The 18,421-nt window shown below is 34.1% G+C and overlaps 1 protein-coding gene across 2 annotated transcripts in view; it reads left to right on the plus strand.

The window, feature by feature from the left end:
- IPO11 (importin 11) overlaps positions 1–18,421 on the plus strand; it is a 215,814-nt gene that overhangs the window by 110,947 nt on the left and 86,446 nt on the right. For both annotated transcript variants that reach the window (XR_009007224.1, XM_007176049.2), the window contains exons 23-26: positions 946–1,022; positions 6,830–6,909; positions 7,342–7,422; positions 18,211–18,306. Coding sequence is in view for 1 of the 2 variants with exons in the window: in XM_007176049.2 (XP_007176111.2) it covers positions 946–1,022; positions 6,830–6,909; positions 7,342–7,422; positions 18,211–18,306 (334 nt within the window). In the remaining variant the exon portion in view is untranslated. The remainder of the gene's footprint in view (positions 1–945; positions 1,023–6,829; positions 6,910–7,341; positions 7,423–18,210; positions 18,307–18,421) is intronic.

Below are 18,421 nucleotides of genomic sequence, written 5' to 3' on the forward strand. Positions count from 1 at the left end.
TACTGTTGATCAAGTTAAGGTGTCAAAGACATCATTGCTTGTACATGTTGGAAGTACTTCATTTTGGGGGTAGCTGGTTTTTCCCTGTGTAATATCCTGCCCAGATTACCTGATTTTGTCATTTAAAATTTGTGAAGTATTTCATAGACACAAAATAATATGAGGTCATATTGTTTATAATTATTTATAACTTACATAAAATGAAAATCAATTTTCCATACTCTGGGTAAGAAATACAACAATAAGAATGTCTTTGAAGCCCCTGGTGTGGCATGTTTGTTGAATCTTCCTGCATCCATGCCAGAGATAACCCACTATACTGATTTTTTCGTTTTCATTTCTTGGTTTTCTTTCTTGTGTTTTAATGCTTTTAGAATCACATATGCGTGTGTATCTCTAAACAGTATATTTTAACTTTATATAAATTGTATCATATGTGTTCTAACTTACTTTTTTTGCTTCCCGTTTGGAGATTCATCCATAGTGATGAGCTTAATGGTGTGACTGTAACAATTCATTTACTCATTTGCCATTTTGTTTGTTGTTCAAATAATGCGACTCTGAACATTCTTGTGCATGACTCCTAGAGCAAATGTATAAGACCTTATGCCCTGTGCACATTTCTGCCTAGAAATAGTGCCAGGTCATAGGTATATACACATATACATATTCAGTATTACCAGATAATAATTATTTCCCAAAGTGATTATATCAACTTGTACTGCTGTTAGCAGTATGCAAGAGTTCCCACTTTTATAGCTTTGACAATACATGGTATGTCACACTTAAAATTCTGCTGATCTGGTGGGAGTAAAATTGTACCTTGTTTTGGTTATAATTTATATTTTCTTGATTACTAGTCAAGTTGGATATCTTTGGTACTTTTTATAGTCATAGCTTTAATGGTTATGGAAAGTGATTTAATCGTCTGTTTTTTTCCCCTAGGTTAGTGACTTTGGAAAACAGCCCATGTATTACACCAGAGTTACTTCGTATATTTCAGAATATGTCACCACTTCTAGGTATGTATTAAGCATAAAATTACCACTGTTTTTGAATGCAACCATAATTTGGGGCATTATAGGTGACTATAAATCATACCTTCCATTTTTACTAAAGCCCTTGATTTTGAGAAATAAGTTGTGTAGTGTTTTAATAATTTCTAGATTTTTTCCTACAGTATAACTTTTTAGAGTTATTTCTGCGTATTAAAGAACAAACACTAAATTTACTTAACTTATACTTAATTGAAAATTGATTTTGTGCTGTCAGTTGTTAACAAATGAGCTCTGTACATATTTCTGATTTAGCTAAGGAACCACCAAAATAAAGATTATTAAATAATAAAAATCATTTATTGTTTGTTGAGGTATTACTTATGTAGAAGCTTGAAATCAGGAAGCTTAATGTTTTAAGACAACACTTTTGGCATGTGGCACCAGAGAAGTGGCCACTGTTCTAGGAGTAGGCTGTTAGTCTCTGTTAGCCACCATGGATGATACCTGGTTAGATTCTTTTCTGAACATGTATTCTGATGATACTTAGTCATAGAAAGCCAATCCTTGTCTGCTACATATCAGCTTCCATTCACAAGTGTGTAATATCTTAAATTTACAAAAAATATTTTGCTCACAGGGTTATTTTGTGAGCGATTTTACCAGTGCAGATTCACATTTAAACCTCATAGAGTATTTAAGAATTGTATACAGTGCTATTTACTGGCCCTTTGCTTCTTTTTCAGTCTGCAAATTACTGCCATTTAAAAAAATCGTTTATTTACAAAATGTAAAAATTATTTACATTTATTCCATTCAGAGTTCCCACTCTCTAAGACTCACCCATGAAGCATCTTTAATTCCTTCATTAGAACTTTGGGTATACTGACTGAATAGTTTAATATTATCAGGAGAGGGCATTCATGTAGGAAAAAACTAGGAAAAAAGGCATACTTATTATGGCAATATCTCAAAATTATTTTTTCTGAGAACTTACTTGTAGTGAGCAGTTTTATTAGAGGGAAAGTATTACTGAGGTATAATGATGCGCCAGAAAGGTAGACACATTCTTTGATAAAATCAACAAGTGTGGACTAAAACATAATTATAGCTGATTTAAAAACATCTGTTGGGCTTCCCTGGTGGTGCAGTGGTTAAGAATCCGCCTGCCAATGCAGGGGACACGGGTTTGAGCCCTGGTCTGGGAAGATCCCACATGCCGCGGAGCAACTAAGCCTGTGCGCCGCAAGTACTGAGCCTGCGCTCTAGAGCCTGCGAGCCACAACTACGGAGCCCATGTGCCACAACTACTGAAGCCCGCACGCCTAGAGCCCGTGCTCTGCAACAAGAGGAGCCACCACAATGAGAAGCCTGCGCACAGCAACGAAGAGTAGCCCCTGCTCGCCACAACTAGAGAAAGCCCGTGTGCAGCAACGAAGACTCAACACAGCCAAAAATTAAAAGTAAATAAATAAATAAAATAAATAAGCTTATTAAAAAAATAAAAATAAAAAACATCTGTCTTCATTTGCTGGATGATCATGGGGGCTATAGATAATGTGATTAGTCCTTCGTGTTTTCTGATTTTTTGTTGTTGTTCTTCTACCCCATTCTTCAGAATAAATTAGACCTCAGATAATACCAAGATGCCATCTGTTTTCTAATAAAAAGCCATTTGATGTTTTATCATCTAGCATCCCCATACAATTATGGAAGAAATTTTCAAACATGAAGACAGTGGCAATAGACCAGTCGCTTATTGCTAGTCTCCTAGGGAAAGTTTTGTAGCTAAGATATCATAGAGAAAGAGAATAGGAAAAGTCCTTTTACTTTCTTTTACTCTTGGTGAAGACCATTTAGTTCTAGTCTACCTAACTTGGAGACAATATACAGTACCATTCTGGGTAATCCACAGTGCTTCTTTATATACTTGCCCTGAGAATGGAAACCTTGATCAGGCCCATTATCAACTTAGTCATGAACAGGATTCAGCCATTTTCACATATGCGTAACTTCACAAGGTGATTTCACTTCACCTTTGTATTCCACCGCGAATTCAGCCTGCCTGACCTTTACAACGTGGTGGGAGAGAAGATTGGTAGCCAGGAAGAAGACACTGAAAAAAAAAGCACATAACTAACCCTCCTATGACCATATGACACTATTTTGAGTGTAGTTTTAGGTAGGTACTAAAGTACAGTTTTACCATAGAAAGCTTTGTAGTTGATGCATAGTCCTTATAAATCAATAAGGACTTTTACGTGTTTAGAACAATGTCTGGCACATAGTAAGCACCATTTAAGTGTTTTGTAATTATATTTATTACTACTATTACTGTCAACATTATTGCTATTTTAAAAGAAAAAATACTGAACCTCTGGCTCTGTAGGATTTGTTAGTTAATAATATGAAGAAATTCTGTATACAAATTATATCTGTGAATGTTTAGTATACCTTGACATCAGTATTACCTTTATTTTTGTTTGAGTATTGTGCAACTAATTAATATTGTTTGATGTGTAGCTTTTTGCATATACATTCTTTCAGGTGAGCTTTAAAATTTATTTTGAAGTATAACCAGAATATTTATTTTAATCTTTTAAGAATATAGATCGAAATGAATACTCACTTTTCTTAAAGGTGAAAACATTTTTTCCTATTAGATCAGTGATTTTTAAACATTTATTTAATGAGTGTGATAGCTATTATTTTTTTCCAAGTAGAAATAAAGCTGCTGGCTGGAAGTTTCTCATTTTCATTTAAAACACATAAAACCAACAATATTGGTGTTTAAGTTAATGATTTTTAGGATATGTTAATTAGGTGTGAATAAATCCAAGGCTAAAATTCATTTCATATCCTTCTCCCCAAATGTAAGTAGAACTGGAGATACTTTAAGTAGAACCATAGGCTATAACTAATTCTAATAATTTAGTTCTAAAGGCTTATTTTTTAAATCCTTTAAATCTTTTTTATGGTATTAATTTTCTCAGTATTCTCATTACTTAAAAGATAAACACCTGACTGACTCTTGTCCATGTTGTTGTAAGTGCCAAGCTAATGTTCCTTGACCAACGAAATTTTTCTAATTCGGAAGGAACTTTTTCCCACCTGACATCTTGATGATGTGTAGGCTATTTTACACATTTTAGCCTTCATATTTTATCAGAATTTGAAATAAAAGAAGAAACTACTATAGTTTCATTTCCAAACATAAACATCAAATAGTATGATTAAAAAGAATAAGTAAAATGTAACATGAAAGTAGAAATTAAAAATAAGAGCCAAATAGAGAAAATCAGAGAGGAATGGAATATAAATTATAATTAGACTAATAAATATAAATCATATGTGCACACAGCACAACTAGATACTTGGATGGGTTACAGCGTTGAATCAGAGCTCTCTGTCTATGAAAGAAAAACTTGATCACTTAAGTTAGGGATTTTCAAAATTGTTGATATTTTGGGCCATGTAATTCTTTCTTGTGAGGGACTGTTTAGAGCATTGTAGGAAGCTTAATAGCATCTTTAGCCTCAACCCACTAGATGCTAGTTTTAACAACCAGAGTTTCCAGACATTGCCAGATGTCCCCTAGGGGGCAGAATTGCCCATGGTTGAGAACATTTGAATTAAATTATTCACAGGGCTGAAAATAAATACAGATCTGTTGTATGGTCAGCTCTTCCTGATAGTAGGACCAGACAATAATTTTTTATCGCAGTCTTACTAGGAACTCATGGATATAATGAACAATGTTCAATATACTTTAAAATAGATAAATTTATTAATTTTAGGACTTTTTTTTTACTATCAGTATTTAATATTTGCTGATGATAGCATGCCTTAGGAAATTTAGTAAAAGTTGTCCTTGGCATGATGGAGGCATGGAAAACAGTATGAAGTGACCTAATTGCTTATTTGCTTATATCAGTTAATCTAGAAATAGCTTTTAAAATATAAGAAGAGATGGGTACTATGGTTTTTATTTTTAGGTTTTTTTTTAATTTTTAAAATAAATTTATTTATTTTTGGCTGTGTTGGGTCTTCGTTGCTGCATGCAGGCTTTCTCTAGTTGCGGCGAGCGGGGGCTACTCTTCATTGCGGTGCGTGGGCTTCTCATTGCGGTGGTTTCTCTTGTTGCAGAGCACGGGCTCTAGGCACGCGGGCTTCAGTAGTTGCGGCACGCGGGCTCAGTAGTTGTGGCTTCTGGGCTCTAGAGTGCAGGCTCAGTAGTTGTGGCGCACAGGCTTAGTTGCTCTGCGGCACGTGGGATCTTCCCGAACCAGGCCTCGAACCTATGTCCCCTGCATTGGCAGGCAGATTCTTAACCACTGCGCCACCAGGGAAGTCCTGGTACTATGGTTTTTAAAATCAATCTTTCTTAAATATTGTCTCCTTCATCATAGATCTTGATAAAATTTTAGATGGCAGTGATTTAGAAATTATATTCACTGACATACCTGGAATGTAGCCATTCTAAGTTCTTACTTAAATGTAGACCCTCTGCCTTATTTATCACGGTGGTTGCCAAAACGGTGGTTGCCAAACAGTCTGCTATTCCTTGTTGGTCTGTTAAACAGTGTGCACAAGTTTAGACTTGACTGGACTTGCTCCTTGAGGAGAAAAGGACATGTGAATTGTTCATAAGAATAACTTTATCCAATGTAATGGCCTGCCCCTTTATCCTGAGATTTTGTCTTACTTCTGTTATGAAAAATATTTAGGTGACAGCCTTTATTATTTCTTTTTATGCCTTCCGTTAGCATGGTAACAAGTTGGTTAGTTTCTGTCCCCCTCTACATTCTCATTTTAAACTAATATGTTAAATCCCTAAAGTATAGAAAATAATGCCTTTAAAACACATTTTGAGCTTTGAGTGGGATTGTCATTTTCTTGTGAAAGTGTATGGGTAATTCTCACCTGAATAGAATATCTTCTCACTTTGCTAGGATGTGAGTTAGGTAAGAACCCAGGGCCTACGCTTTTGCCAGGAAACATTTTTTAATCTGTCCTGTTGCAAGTGAATATGATTTCTAAAATAGTAGCAATACACAATGAAAGATTTTAGATATACATGATATTTTGGGGTCATGTTTTGATCTGTATAATTATATACATCTGTAATCTGTGTTCTATTGTATCATTATTGTATGTGATAAGACTTGTAAAATAACACTGCATAAACATTTGATCATTTTCAATTTTAACAAGTTTTCTGCTTTGCACTTGAAAAAGAATAATTAAAAACAATATCCTTTTCCTATACTATTCTGGTAATAACATTTTAAAGAAGATTTTTTATGTGTAGGTTTTTCATAGAGGAGTGGATTTGAAGAACAAAGCCCAAGAATTGAGAATATCTAAACACAATATAATTTTCGGAGTATAACAGAGACTCTTTTCGTACGTAGGGTAGCATGTTCAGTGCCAGCACAATAGACACTCAGTAAATGCTTACTGAGTGAACCCATTTAAGCAGATATCAAAATATGATGGTAAAATGATTCAGTTGCATGTCGTTTGCCATGCTGGTACTAGAAATTTAGTTTGAAATGCAAGGTTGGATCAGGTAGTTATTTTCTGAAAGGAAAGAAAAGGGAGCTTAGTATTTTCTAAGTTGTTTTAACTAGTGGGAGGTATATGGGAAAGCATTAAGTTACAGGTTAATGCCAGTTTTTAGATAGATATTTATATACTAGCCATCTGAATAGCATTCAGAAAAGATTTGTAAAGAAGGGCATGTAACTTAGCTTTAAATAAGTCACTTCATTTAAACTGATTTTGAACAATGAATTAATTTGTTCTTTTTAAAAAAATTATTATTTTGCCAGAACTAAGTTCAGAAAGTCTCAGAACCTGCTTTAAGATCGTCAATGGTTATATCTTTTTATCATCAACAGAATTTTTACAGGTATGTTGTAGGTTTTGCATTGTAAAAATTTATATAGTTATTATTTTGATTGTTTCTTATTTGAAATCAGGAATCTTATTTTGAAACCTTTTCAAAATTTAATAGATTGATTTATTACTTTAAGGCGGGAAAAACGTCGTAAGCATTGTCTACTGTGGGGCAGATGTGATGTAGTTTCATGAATTATTTAACATAGAAAATATGCTCTACATGTAAATATATCCTTATATTTCTACAAAAATTAGAATAGCAATAAACTGTATTTTTATTTCTTAAACATTTCCTAAAGAGTTCTAATTGAAATTTTATATGCTTAGAGCTTTAGTATCTAATTCTCAAATAGTATAATATGAGTCCCCAATTTAACTTTATACCTTTTTTGATATTGCAGATATATTCATATGTATATTTTGACTTTTCATTGAATTTCAGACATATGCAGTAGGTCTATGTCAGTCCTTTTGTGAACTGCTAAACGAAATTACTACAGAAGGTCAAGTTCAAGTGCTAAAGGTACTGTCATCTTTCTAATGAATATTGTTGTAAATTTTCCACCTGTATTTTGTGAAATTGGACCTTCATTTGGGTTTAGATGATGGGCAAGAAGGGGAAGAGTAATTCTAGACAGAATATTTTCTTTTAGCTGTATTAAATTGGTCTAATACCTCTGGACCAGGGGTGTCAAATTTGATTGTGCATATAGATCACCTGAGGATGTTGTTAAAATGCAGATTCCACATTTCTAACTAACTTTCTGCTGATGGGACCCCACTCAAAGTTCCCCCTCATCCTGAGATTTCACTTTCTGTAGCAAGGCTTTAAAAACTTTTATAAATTATCCAAAGCCTGGTGACATCTGATACTTCTCACCTCTCCAGTTTGTTAGCCTGCTTTTGGGACACAATATTCCCACTATAATTTGGTACTTTTAATTTGGATCGCCTCTCGAAGTTAGAGTACCAAGTTTGTATGGACTGTGTATAACTAAGAACCAATGTTGAATCAGTATATTGTATACCTGAAACTAATATAGTGTTATATGTCAATTATACCTCAATTAAAAAAAAAACTTACAAACAAAAAAAGAACCCATGGGCTCTGAGTTAATCTTTATGTATTATATCTTTATAGAATCACTATATATTATCTTTATATATTGTATATAATTGTGTATAAGTAAGAACCAACAGTCTCTGAGTTGTATGTTTATATATCTATATATTAAAGATAAAGGAGTATCAAATGTATATATTTAAATATAAATGTATATATAAATATATCTTCACGTGTATGTGTCACACACACATATTTTGTATGGATTTTGTGAGAAGGTGTACTTGTTAAAAGCATCTCTTTTTTTTTTTTTTTTTTAAAGCATCTCTTTTTTGTTTCTAATTTCTTAGCTATGTTTTAAGTCAGATATGAGAGCTGGTTAGGTGAAGTGTTACTATAGCTTAACCAAGTAGCATTTTTTTGTGTGAAAACTATGGCATTGCTTTAGATCCTAAAAACAATTTGATTTCCTCCCAGTGAAATGAAAAAGTGTTTGCCCAAAGAGGTTCATTATAAGAAATGTGTTAACCACAATAATCATAGCAACAACCCATAGTACATTTTGGGGGACTAAGTGGGTATAAGTTTGTGCAGGTGGTAAAGTCTTTCATAATAACCAGTAAGAGTAATCATCAGTTGGCACTTATTCAAGCATTACACTATTTTATGTGCTGTTCTTCGGACATTATACACATGTATGCACATATAAAGCTCCAGATATCTGTGTTAATATGCATGTTAATTTGATTTTCAAATTGGTTGCATTTACTATCATTACTGATTATTCAGTCATTCACCATATAGGTCAGGGGTCAGCAAACTTTTTCTGTAAAGGACCAGCTAGTAAATGTTCTAGGTTTTGTGGGCCATACAATCTTTGTCTCAACTATTTATATGTTTTGTTGTGGATTGAAAGCAGGCATAGATGATATGTAAATTAATGACTGTGGCTGTATCCAAAAATGCTTTATTTACAGAATCATATAGTTGTTCGGATTTGGCCCAAGGGCATTGTTTGCCAACCCCTGTTACTGGTATTCAGTGCGTTCTGGTAGGCATACGTGATAGAAAAACCACAGTTTCTGCTCTTGAGTAATTCATTCTTCTGGGGGAAGGAGGCAGGTAAACAGTCAGCCCATATTTAGTGTGTTATGTTGTTTTGGATTAGAGGTATCTCAGATTACGTGGTGAACTTTTTGAAAATTTGGGTAGGACATAAGATGTTAGTATTTCTTTTTAAAAAGTTCCCTAGGTGATTTTCATGAGCACTTTCTAGTGTGAGCCATTGCTGTCCATTGGCTTTATGTTACTTTGGGAGTATAGATGTGGTCATCTAACCCAGCATTTTGCAGAGAACATTTTTCAGGGAGAAAGAATTGAGATGGGACCTGGGTCTTAAATGTTTGGTAGGGTTAGGGTTACCAGATAAAACAGTACTTTTATTTGCTAATTCTGGCAATCCTAGTAGGGTGAATTAGATTAATACAGTGTTAAATACTGCAGAGAAGTGAACAAAAATAACACAGAGAATACTGTGAGAATTGTCTGTTGAGGGTGGGGATAATGGTGTTATTTAAAACCTTTAGTGTCTATAAATTGGAGGGGTTCATATAACAGATTACTGAAGTGTTAAATTATAAAGTGATGAGAAAATGATTATATTATTAAGAACTATATTTGTTTCCTAGGGCTACCATAACAAAGTATCACAACCTGGGTGGCTTAAAACAACAGGAACTAATTTATAATATTTATAGTGATCATCTCTCTCACAGAGTTCTGGAAACTACAAGTCTGAAATCAAGATGTTGGCAGGGCCATACTTTCTCTGAAGACTCTAGGGGAGAATCTGTTCCATGCCTTTCTCTTAGCTTCTGGTGGTGGCCAGCAATTTCTGGCTTCCTTGGCTTATACATGCGTCACTCCAGTCTCTGCCTCGATTGTCACATGACATTCTCCTTGTATCTTTGTCTTCTCTTCTTATAAGGGCACCAGTCATAATGGATTAAGGGCCTACCATAATAACTTCATCTTAACTTAATTATATATACAAAGATTCTATTTCCACATAAGGTCACATTCACAGGTACTTGGGATTAGGACTTCAGCATATCTTTTGCAGGGGGCAGGGCACAAGTCAATCCATAACAAGAATTTACTGTTAAAAAATAAAAAGATAGCTTTTGTGTGTGGAGAGGCAGTGAGGAAAATCTGATCTGAGTAGATTTTGTAGGTGAAAGTGACCCAATAGAAAGGAAGATGGCGCCAGAATGATACAGGAGATTGGGATTTTGAGTCTAGAGCGTATGTAGAAGGGGCAAGAGTTTGTTTGTTTGTTTGTTTTTAAATTATTATTTATTTATTTATTTATTTATTTTTGGCTGTGTTGGGTCTTCGTTTCTGTGCGAGGGCTTCCTCTAGCTGCGGCAAGTGGGGGCCACTCTTCATCACGGTGCGCGGGCCTCACTATCGTTGCCTTTCGTTGCGGAGCACAGGCTCCAGACGCGCAGGCTCAGTAGTTGTGGCTCACGGGCCTAGTTGCTCTGCGGCATGTGGGATCTTCCCAGACCAGGGCTCGAACCCGTGTCCCCTGCATTAGCAGGCAGATTCTCAACCACTGCGCCACCAGGGAAGCGCCAAGAGTTTGTTTTTTAAGAGAGCTGGCAAGACTGGTAGTGATTGAAGCTGTAGATATAATGTTAGGTGAAGAGAGTAAGAAACTGGCATATGACCTTGGTGTTTCCAGATAAAAAGACAAGATTGTCAGAGCTGCCTGATGCCTGTCAGTGTGAGGCAGAGGAACATTACAGGATGATTAGTACATCTGCACTTATTGAGGAGGGAGAGGGGACTGAGTAGTATTCATCTCAATATTCATTTTTAAATGAACTCTATCTTACAGATGTTTAGGTTGATATTTAAGAATGATTCAGTTATATTAGAATGTCGTCTTAGACTTTGGAAGAGAAATCTTGTAAAGTAAAGGCTTTTAACAAGAGTTGAAATAAAAAGTTGTTTGGTAAATTCTGATTTTTCCCAGAAAGATTATTTATCAAACATATTACATTTTTCACACTCTCTGATTTGCTGTTTTATATTTGAAATCACAATGGAAACTTAAATCCAAAATATTGTTATAAACTAAGAAGTAGGTAAATATAGAGTGAAAATACAGCAGAGCTCTCTGGTTTTAATTTCATAGGTTCTTCAGTTTCTTTTTTAGAGTAGGGGGTAAAGGATGGGAATGTATGCCCTTGTTACTGAGAAGCTTGTGGGCTCTGAAGGAGTAATAACAGGAATCTGTGTGTGTGGCTTGTCAAGACCCCAGATACTGGAGGCCTAGTCTACCGCCATGTGTCTATCAATCCTCACCTGTACTGATTTCAAAGTATTCTAGCTCCAAAGCTTACAAGCAAGCAACGTTAGACATGTTGTTTGCTAAACTGTTTTTGTGAATTTTTATTGCATTTATGCCCTTACCAAACTGATATAGTGGCAATATATAATTATGTTGAGGAACTTCCATCTGTCTTACAGAATCTCAGCTTCATCTTTTGCCTTGGTGATAATTTCTTCTCTGAAAGTAGGGATATAAGGAATTGATACTTTGGACTTAATTCTGTTTGAGGAATAACTGATTGGCAATGTGGGAGTGATAGAAATTTGAGAGAAAATTGTCGTGTCATTTTGATGTTGCCTTTGTAGATTTTTCAATATGTGTGTGTTTTATCTTTTTCTCCTTTACTAGACTGTAAGCTTTTCCATGATCCTAAGTTTAGTAAATAATAACTGCATTTGGAATGTTATTCTCTCCTTGACCTGTGCCTTGGTTTTGTACACCCAGCTCTGTTACTTATACATTCTTGAGTACATTTTGGACTTAAATTCTCTTATTTATTATATAAGGTGTTGTACTATTATGCTTTTTAATAATCTGTAACTATATATTATCTGAAATCCCTGTGACAAATTATAATCTATAAATTCTAAGTGATGAAAAAAGGTTGTTTCTTATGTTTATAAACACCTACCAGAAAAAATTTGAATTGAAAGTGTTTATTTCCTCCTGCTTTTCTGCAATATTATTAGTAATTATTGAAAGACAACTTTTTCTGAGTCATATGGAATGGGATTGTGAAATTTATTTGAAAAATGAGGCAAGTTTTTAGGATATGTCCTAAGGAGAATATTTATTTTCTTTTACTATTTGTTTTAAATTATATTCTTACAAAATAATTAGACCTAGTGTAACTTAGCAGGTGACTTAAGCAAAACTGCTAGGGTTAGAATATTAACCCTGCTACTTCACAGCTGTGTGAGGTGAACCAGTTAATCTCTGTTCCTCGCTTTCCATCTGTAAAATGGGGATAAAAATGTTACGTACTTCCTCAGGTTGTGGTGAGGATTACATGACCTTATATGTATAAAGCACTTGTAACATTGCCTAACATGTAATCAGCTAATACAAGTGTTGGCTATTTTAATCTAATTATATAGTTGTCTAATTATTTAATCTCCCTTTGGGGGAAAACAGGCCACCAGGGAACTCTTCCTTTGACCATCTCTTGTAAATAAATGTTTATTTAAAATAATACATTAGTTAAATTTTTTATAACTTAAGTAGATGATTTGCACAGCCATAGAGTTTTACTCTTTTTCCAGAATCATGTTATCTCAGCTGGCTTTTTAAAAATAATTGTTTTAAATTCTTTCTTTCTTTTCAAAATAACATGCTCTTCTAAAAATTTTATTATGGAAAATTCCAAATTTATATAATGTACAACACTACCCTTACAATTTTACTAGAAAGAAGTCTATTTGCTTCTCCTTTTTCCTTGAACTGAGAGAAGGTAATGTCATTATTTGTCCCCCAGTTGTGCCTAATATTTTTTGATTGAATGATTCAGCACAAATCAGTTACCATCCAAATATACATTGAAATATTTGTAACATTTAACATGCGTTACACATTAAACCAGTTTCTCTCTAAGTATGCTAGCCAGGGGGTCATAAATAGGATATAAATACTTGAATTATATAACATGTGTTTAAGACTGTATTTTTATATAACATTGCTGTAGCTAAACCTCTGTATTTGATTTGAAATCCCAGAAACTGAATTTTATTGTTTATTAAATGGATGTTAAATACTAGAAATATACTAATTATCATGAATAAATTGTGTTTTTTTTATATAAAAGAATATTTTAGGATAATGGTACTTTTATGCTTGTACTTGAAAGCTGAGAGAACTCTCAACATTTTTGGCATTTTCCTATTCTCAGAGTTCCAATAAAGTTATAATAGTTTTTAATATTGGCTCATTTTTTTTCCATTTTCTAATACCTCTCAGATACTGTTTCTTAATATAGTATGCAGTATAACATTTTTAATATATTTTTGACTAAGTGTCACTGTTATACTAATTTCTGACAGTATCTGGAAGCAACTTCTTTGTTCTTTGAAGCAGAAAATTACAATGTTATGAAAATTGGATAGAGAGATAAGTATGCCTGCCTTCAGAGCAAAAATAGGCTTTATTGTGTTCTGTGACTCGGAACAAGTTATCTAGATGAATACAATTATATTCTAAAAATACTCAAATTTAACCTTTTTTTTTAATTTGAAATTTATCCATACGTATACATACCAATTTGAGTTTACAAATCATCTTTTTTATCATGGTCTTATTAAGCAGTAGTGAGCCATGTTGGTTTTATTCACTGTGATAAGCCTTATTTAAGATGGCACGCATATTTTTAAGGTATAATTTATTCTGTAATAATTATAGCTAATACTAGCATTTACTATATGATACACATTTCTAAGCACATAGCATAGAGTTCATTTAATCCTCACATAAACCTGTGACAGTGGTACTGTTCTTTTCCCCATATTTACAGATGAGAAATTAAATCACAAAGAGATAAATACCTTGTCCCAGGTCACACAACTAGTAAGTATTGGAGCCATGTTATAAACATAGGCATTCTGACTTAAGCATCCTTGGTCTTAACCACTTTGTATGCAATGTAAGCCTAAATCAGAAAAATTGTTTGAGTGTAAGGCACGAACTAAAAGCCTACATTTTTCACAGGGATTATATTATAAAAACATAGTCTGTTTCTAAACTATTTCAGGTATATTCAGAAAGGGGGTGGAATGAAAGTAAAGTTAAGAAGTTCTATTTGTAATAGCAAAATGCTGATAAAAATAATTAGTAATAGGTGATTGGATAATAGGCGGTACTGCAACTTATTCAGCCACACAGAGGAGTACTGTGCAGCCTTAGAAAGGAATGAAGATGACCTCTGTATACAGTTTTAGAGTTAAGCAAGGAACAGTGTCTAGAGTTTTCTTGTATTTAAAGAGTGCAGCATAGATAGCAATGGAAAAATAAACCAAATTAAGAAAAGTAGTTATGTAGGGGAAAGAGGGACAGAGAATGCAAGCTAGATCTTTCAGGATGTATGTTTTGTACTTTAGGGTTTGAAGCCATAGAGATGTTTCACATGATTTAAAATAATAAAGTAAAAGCAGTTCTAAACATAAAAGAAAGGAAACATTTGAATCTAACTATTATTATGTTGGTGGCATAAGTCATCTGAGAATATTTCAAGTAACATAGTATTTTATATGTACCTTCCTGGTGAGATATAACATTAGAACAAAAAGAAACATAAGGAAATTATAAATTGCTTTCAGTATTGTTATTGTTATCAGTAATATCGGTATTATTATTTTGAAACCCATATGTACATATGTGGACATTTTTGTACATAGCAGTTAGAAGCAAATAAATTAAGGTTATTAGAATCTGGGATTTTTCAATATAAGGGAAGAAGGATGGAACTATTAAAGAAGTTATATAAAATGCTATAGTCTTAAATTGAATTTGGTGAATTATTGGTATATACTTCTCAGGAAGAGAAAAATAAATTTCCTAAATCTGTGTAAGCAAAGACCTAGAAGCAGTGTCAATCCAGTGGCAATGAGCACCTCAGAACCTAGATTAAATGTCTGTAAATACTGTGTCCTGCTGGTTGACTCCAGAGCTCGGGCAAGAGAGACACAACATAAACTGGGGACCTCTCCTTGTGCCGGAAGGAAGAGAAGGTGGGATTTTGTCAAAAGGATGCAAGAGTCAACTTGAAGGAGCTCCCACTGCCTAATAATGGGACAGTTTGAGCATCAAAACAAAACTAAACTAAGTGGATTAAAACATATCAAACATGTTAAAATCCCTGAGAACATAATGATTCCCCCCAAGAAGAGTAAGTTATGATATAAATTCTCTCAATATCTGTAAATTACCTTTTAATAAAATACCTGTTATTGCTTTAGTTGTCTTTAGTGTTATTTCCTTCTTAGACATGTTTGGCCATCTGGCTATACGTGCATTTCACTTAAAATATACAAAATTGTTTACTACCACTGAAATCATTAGATGCATTTTTCAAAATCTTGTTTAGAAGTGAAAGCAGTGCTGCTGATCAAAATGTTTGGTAGGATTCTGATCATTATGAAAGAACCTTCTTCATTATGGAAATAGTCATAATTTGAACTCTGACCTTTAGGTCCCAACTGCAATACCTTCCCTAGAAAGTGGACTGTATAGAGTGTTATGTGTGTGGAAATAAGACCATTCCATACAGATTTTCCCACAGGTTTCTCAAGTTCACCATGTCTAAAGTGAAGCCTCACTATTATTAATGGCATCACGATTGTACTCATTGACCAAACGTGAAAACTAGGAGTAATCCCAGACCTCTTCACCTTTGGTCAGCTGTTCAGTTGGTTTTTTATATCTGATCAGCTCTGCTTTCTGATTTTCTCTTGATTCTGATCCACACAGTCCTTGCCTCCAAGTCTGATAGTGGCATTTTCCTGCATAATTTTTCAGAACGGATCTCATCGTTTCTATGGTTCCTAACCTTTTTGAATACAAAGACTCCATTTTAGTTCTGAAATAAGTGAACCCTTTACACACTGTACCTTTATATATAAAGAAAATGCATAATGACAGCTGGATTGTATTGAATGGTACGTTTCAGTGAATTTACATTTTAAAAGTCAGAATCTTAAGTATGTGATTACTTTTCCTTTTCTGCACAAACTTCTGTAATCTTTGGAGTTAATAATTTTTTTAGTGTTATTTTTTAAGTGCACTGAGTTCTCTGCCACTTGTCTCTGTTCAATATGTTCAGACACATTGACCCATAAGGATTTTATTACTTTAATTTTCTTGAAGAAGTCTCTTCCAGAGCCATGCTGACTCCCCCACCTTGCTCCCCCTCCCCAAGCTTGTAGCTTCTTTTTCTTTTTCCTAGTGTTCTGAAATTTTACAGTGATGTACCTTGATTTAGGGATTTTTAAATTAATAGTACCAGGCACTCCTGGGCCCTTTTAGTCTGGAAAGTCTCTCTTTTAGACCCTTTAAAGAAAATACACTGTCTTCTCCTGGGGTGGGGGAAGGTCAGTTGCCCAAATATGCAGATTAGGGAATATCTGGCAATCTGTTTCTTAAGTAGACTTCCAACCTGTCTTATTTTTAGCTTTACCTTTACCCTGCTTTCCAAAGATGTATGGCTCTGCTAATTCTTGTGGTTTTTGGTGGGGAGAGGTAGGGAGAAGATACATCTGATGTGCAGCGAGTTGCTCTCAGCTTTCTCTATTGCAACCTTAGATTTCAGGTTTCTCTCATCTGATAAGTCAGTTACCTCTTGAATTTCTTCTTTGGACCTTCCAATATTCATCTCTCATTCCTTTTGTCCTTTTAAAATTATTCCCCCTCCCTTTAAAATCTTTTTATATAAGTTTAGTGGGGTTTTAGGAGGGAATGAAGTTATAGTGTGTCTAACAATCAGCAGATGGCCTTACTTTCCATTCGTAGATAAAGTGTCTGGTGACATCTGCCTCTGGGTAGCTTATCTACACCTTCCCCCTCTTTATTCCAAATCTAATTTTTTGACAAAGTAAACCTTATTGAGGTCAGATTTAATCATGTTCTGAATCTCATCATCTCCTGTTGCTTTTAATCAGGAACTGTGATATCTTTTATCCTGTATTTCTTATTAGATAGCATAGTGTTCGGCCCACAGTAAAAGTTTTTGTATTTTTAGACTTTTCTTTGCACATTCCTTTTACTTCTTGCACAAAATTAGAGGATGTTGTCATTCATTGTACTGTTTGCTTACCTTGAGAATGTTTTGAAATGCACGAGGTGTATTTGATTGTTGCTGTGTTGGGAGCATGCCATTGGCACATAATGAACAGAGATCAGAGATGCTAAAAACCCCTCGATAAGTGGAATAGTCCTGCACAGTAAACACTTGTCCCACTCAGAATGCCAATAGTCAGTCTTGAGAAACATTGCTGGACGTTTTAAGGGAAACCTGGCTCTGCCTTGAGACTGGTACTTGCCCACAACCCTCTCAAATGGTGTCTGCTTTCATTCTTACCCCGCAAGCAGTGGGGCTAGAAGTATGGACATTTCTTGTTAGTCCTCACTGCTGCTTTCTGACCACTGCCTTCCTCACTCCGCCCCCCCCCCAAACCCTGGAACAAACAAACAAACAAACAAATCCCACCCCAGTTTGAATTTCATGCTACCTGTCTTTGTTATAGAGGGAGCCCATCTCGCTCAGATAAAAGTAATTTATGTTTCAAATTTTCATCTGTAACAATCAATGTGCATCGTTAATAATCTGTATGATTGTATTATAAATAAAATAAGATTATTTCTCGTTTAGTAAATATGTAGTATATATGCAACATGCCCTTTTCCATCCAATTTATGGATAAATTTAAATGTAGACTTATTTTTGGATAGTGAGTGTAGTTGTTACTGATTTCCCTTTTCACTATTAAAATACTTTTGAAGTGCCTTTTATTGCCTCAATAAGACAATAAACATTAAACATTATAAGACATTAAACAGACATTAACATTTTATAAGGGTTGTTTATTTAAAATGCAAAGATAAGAAGTACATTAACAACATATCTGTTATCAAAATGGGATTAATTATAATTCTATGTAAGATGTGTAACTGTGTCTAAATATTACATACTTAAAATCGAATTGTAATTTTTAATGGATTATCTTATAAAAGTGTGTCTAGAATATTGAATACTTCATGTACTTGTATATATGTGATATTCAATACATTGTTTTCTTTACCTGTGTTTTGCATAAAGCAGTGACTTGCATTATTAAGCATTACCAATGTGTCATTTTGGTTTTTAGGTTGTGGAAAATGCCCTTAAAGTGAACCCAGTATTAAGCCCGCAAATGTTTCAACCAATTCTACCCTGTGTTTTCAGAGGTATTATAGAAGGGGAGGTAAGATTTTTCTTAAGCTTCTAAAGTTAGTATTGGATTCTAGGGTTCTATTTTAATTATTTTCCTTATTCATTGGAAAATTATTTCTTCTTCACATATATAATCCATATAAATA

Source organism: Balaenoptera acutorostrata, chromosome 2, assembly GCF_949987535.1.
Source record: "Balaenoptera acutorostrata chromosome 2, mBalAcu1.1, whole genome shotgun sequence".
Lineage (NCBI taxonomy): Eukaryota > Metazoa > Chordata > Mammalia > Artiodactyla > Balaenopteridae > Balaenoptera > Balaenoptera acutorostrata.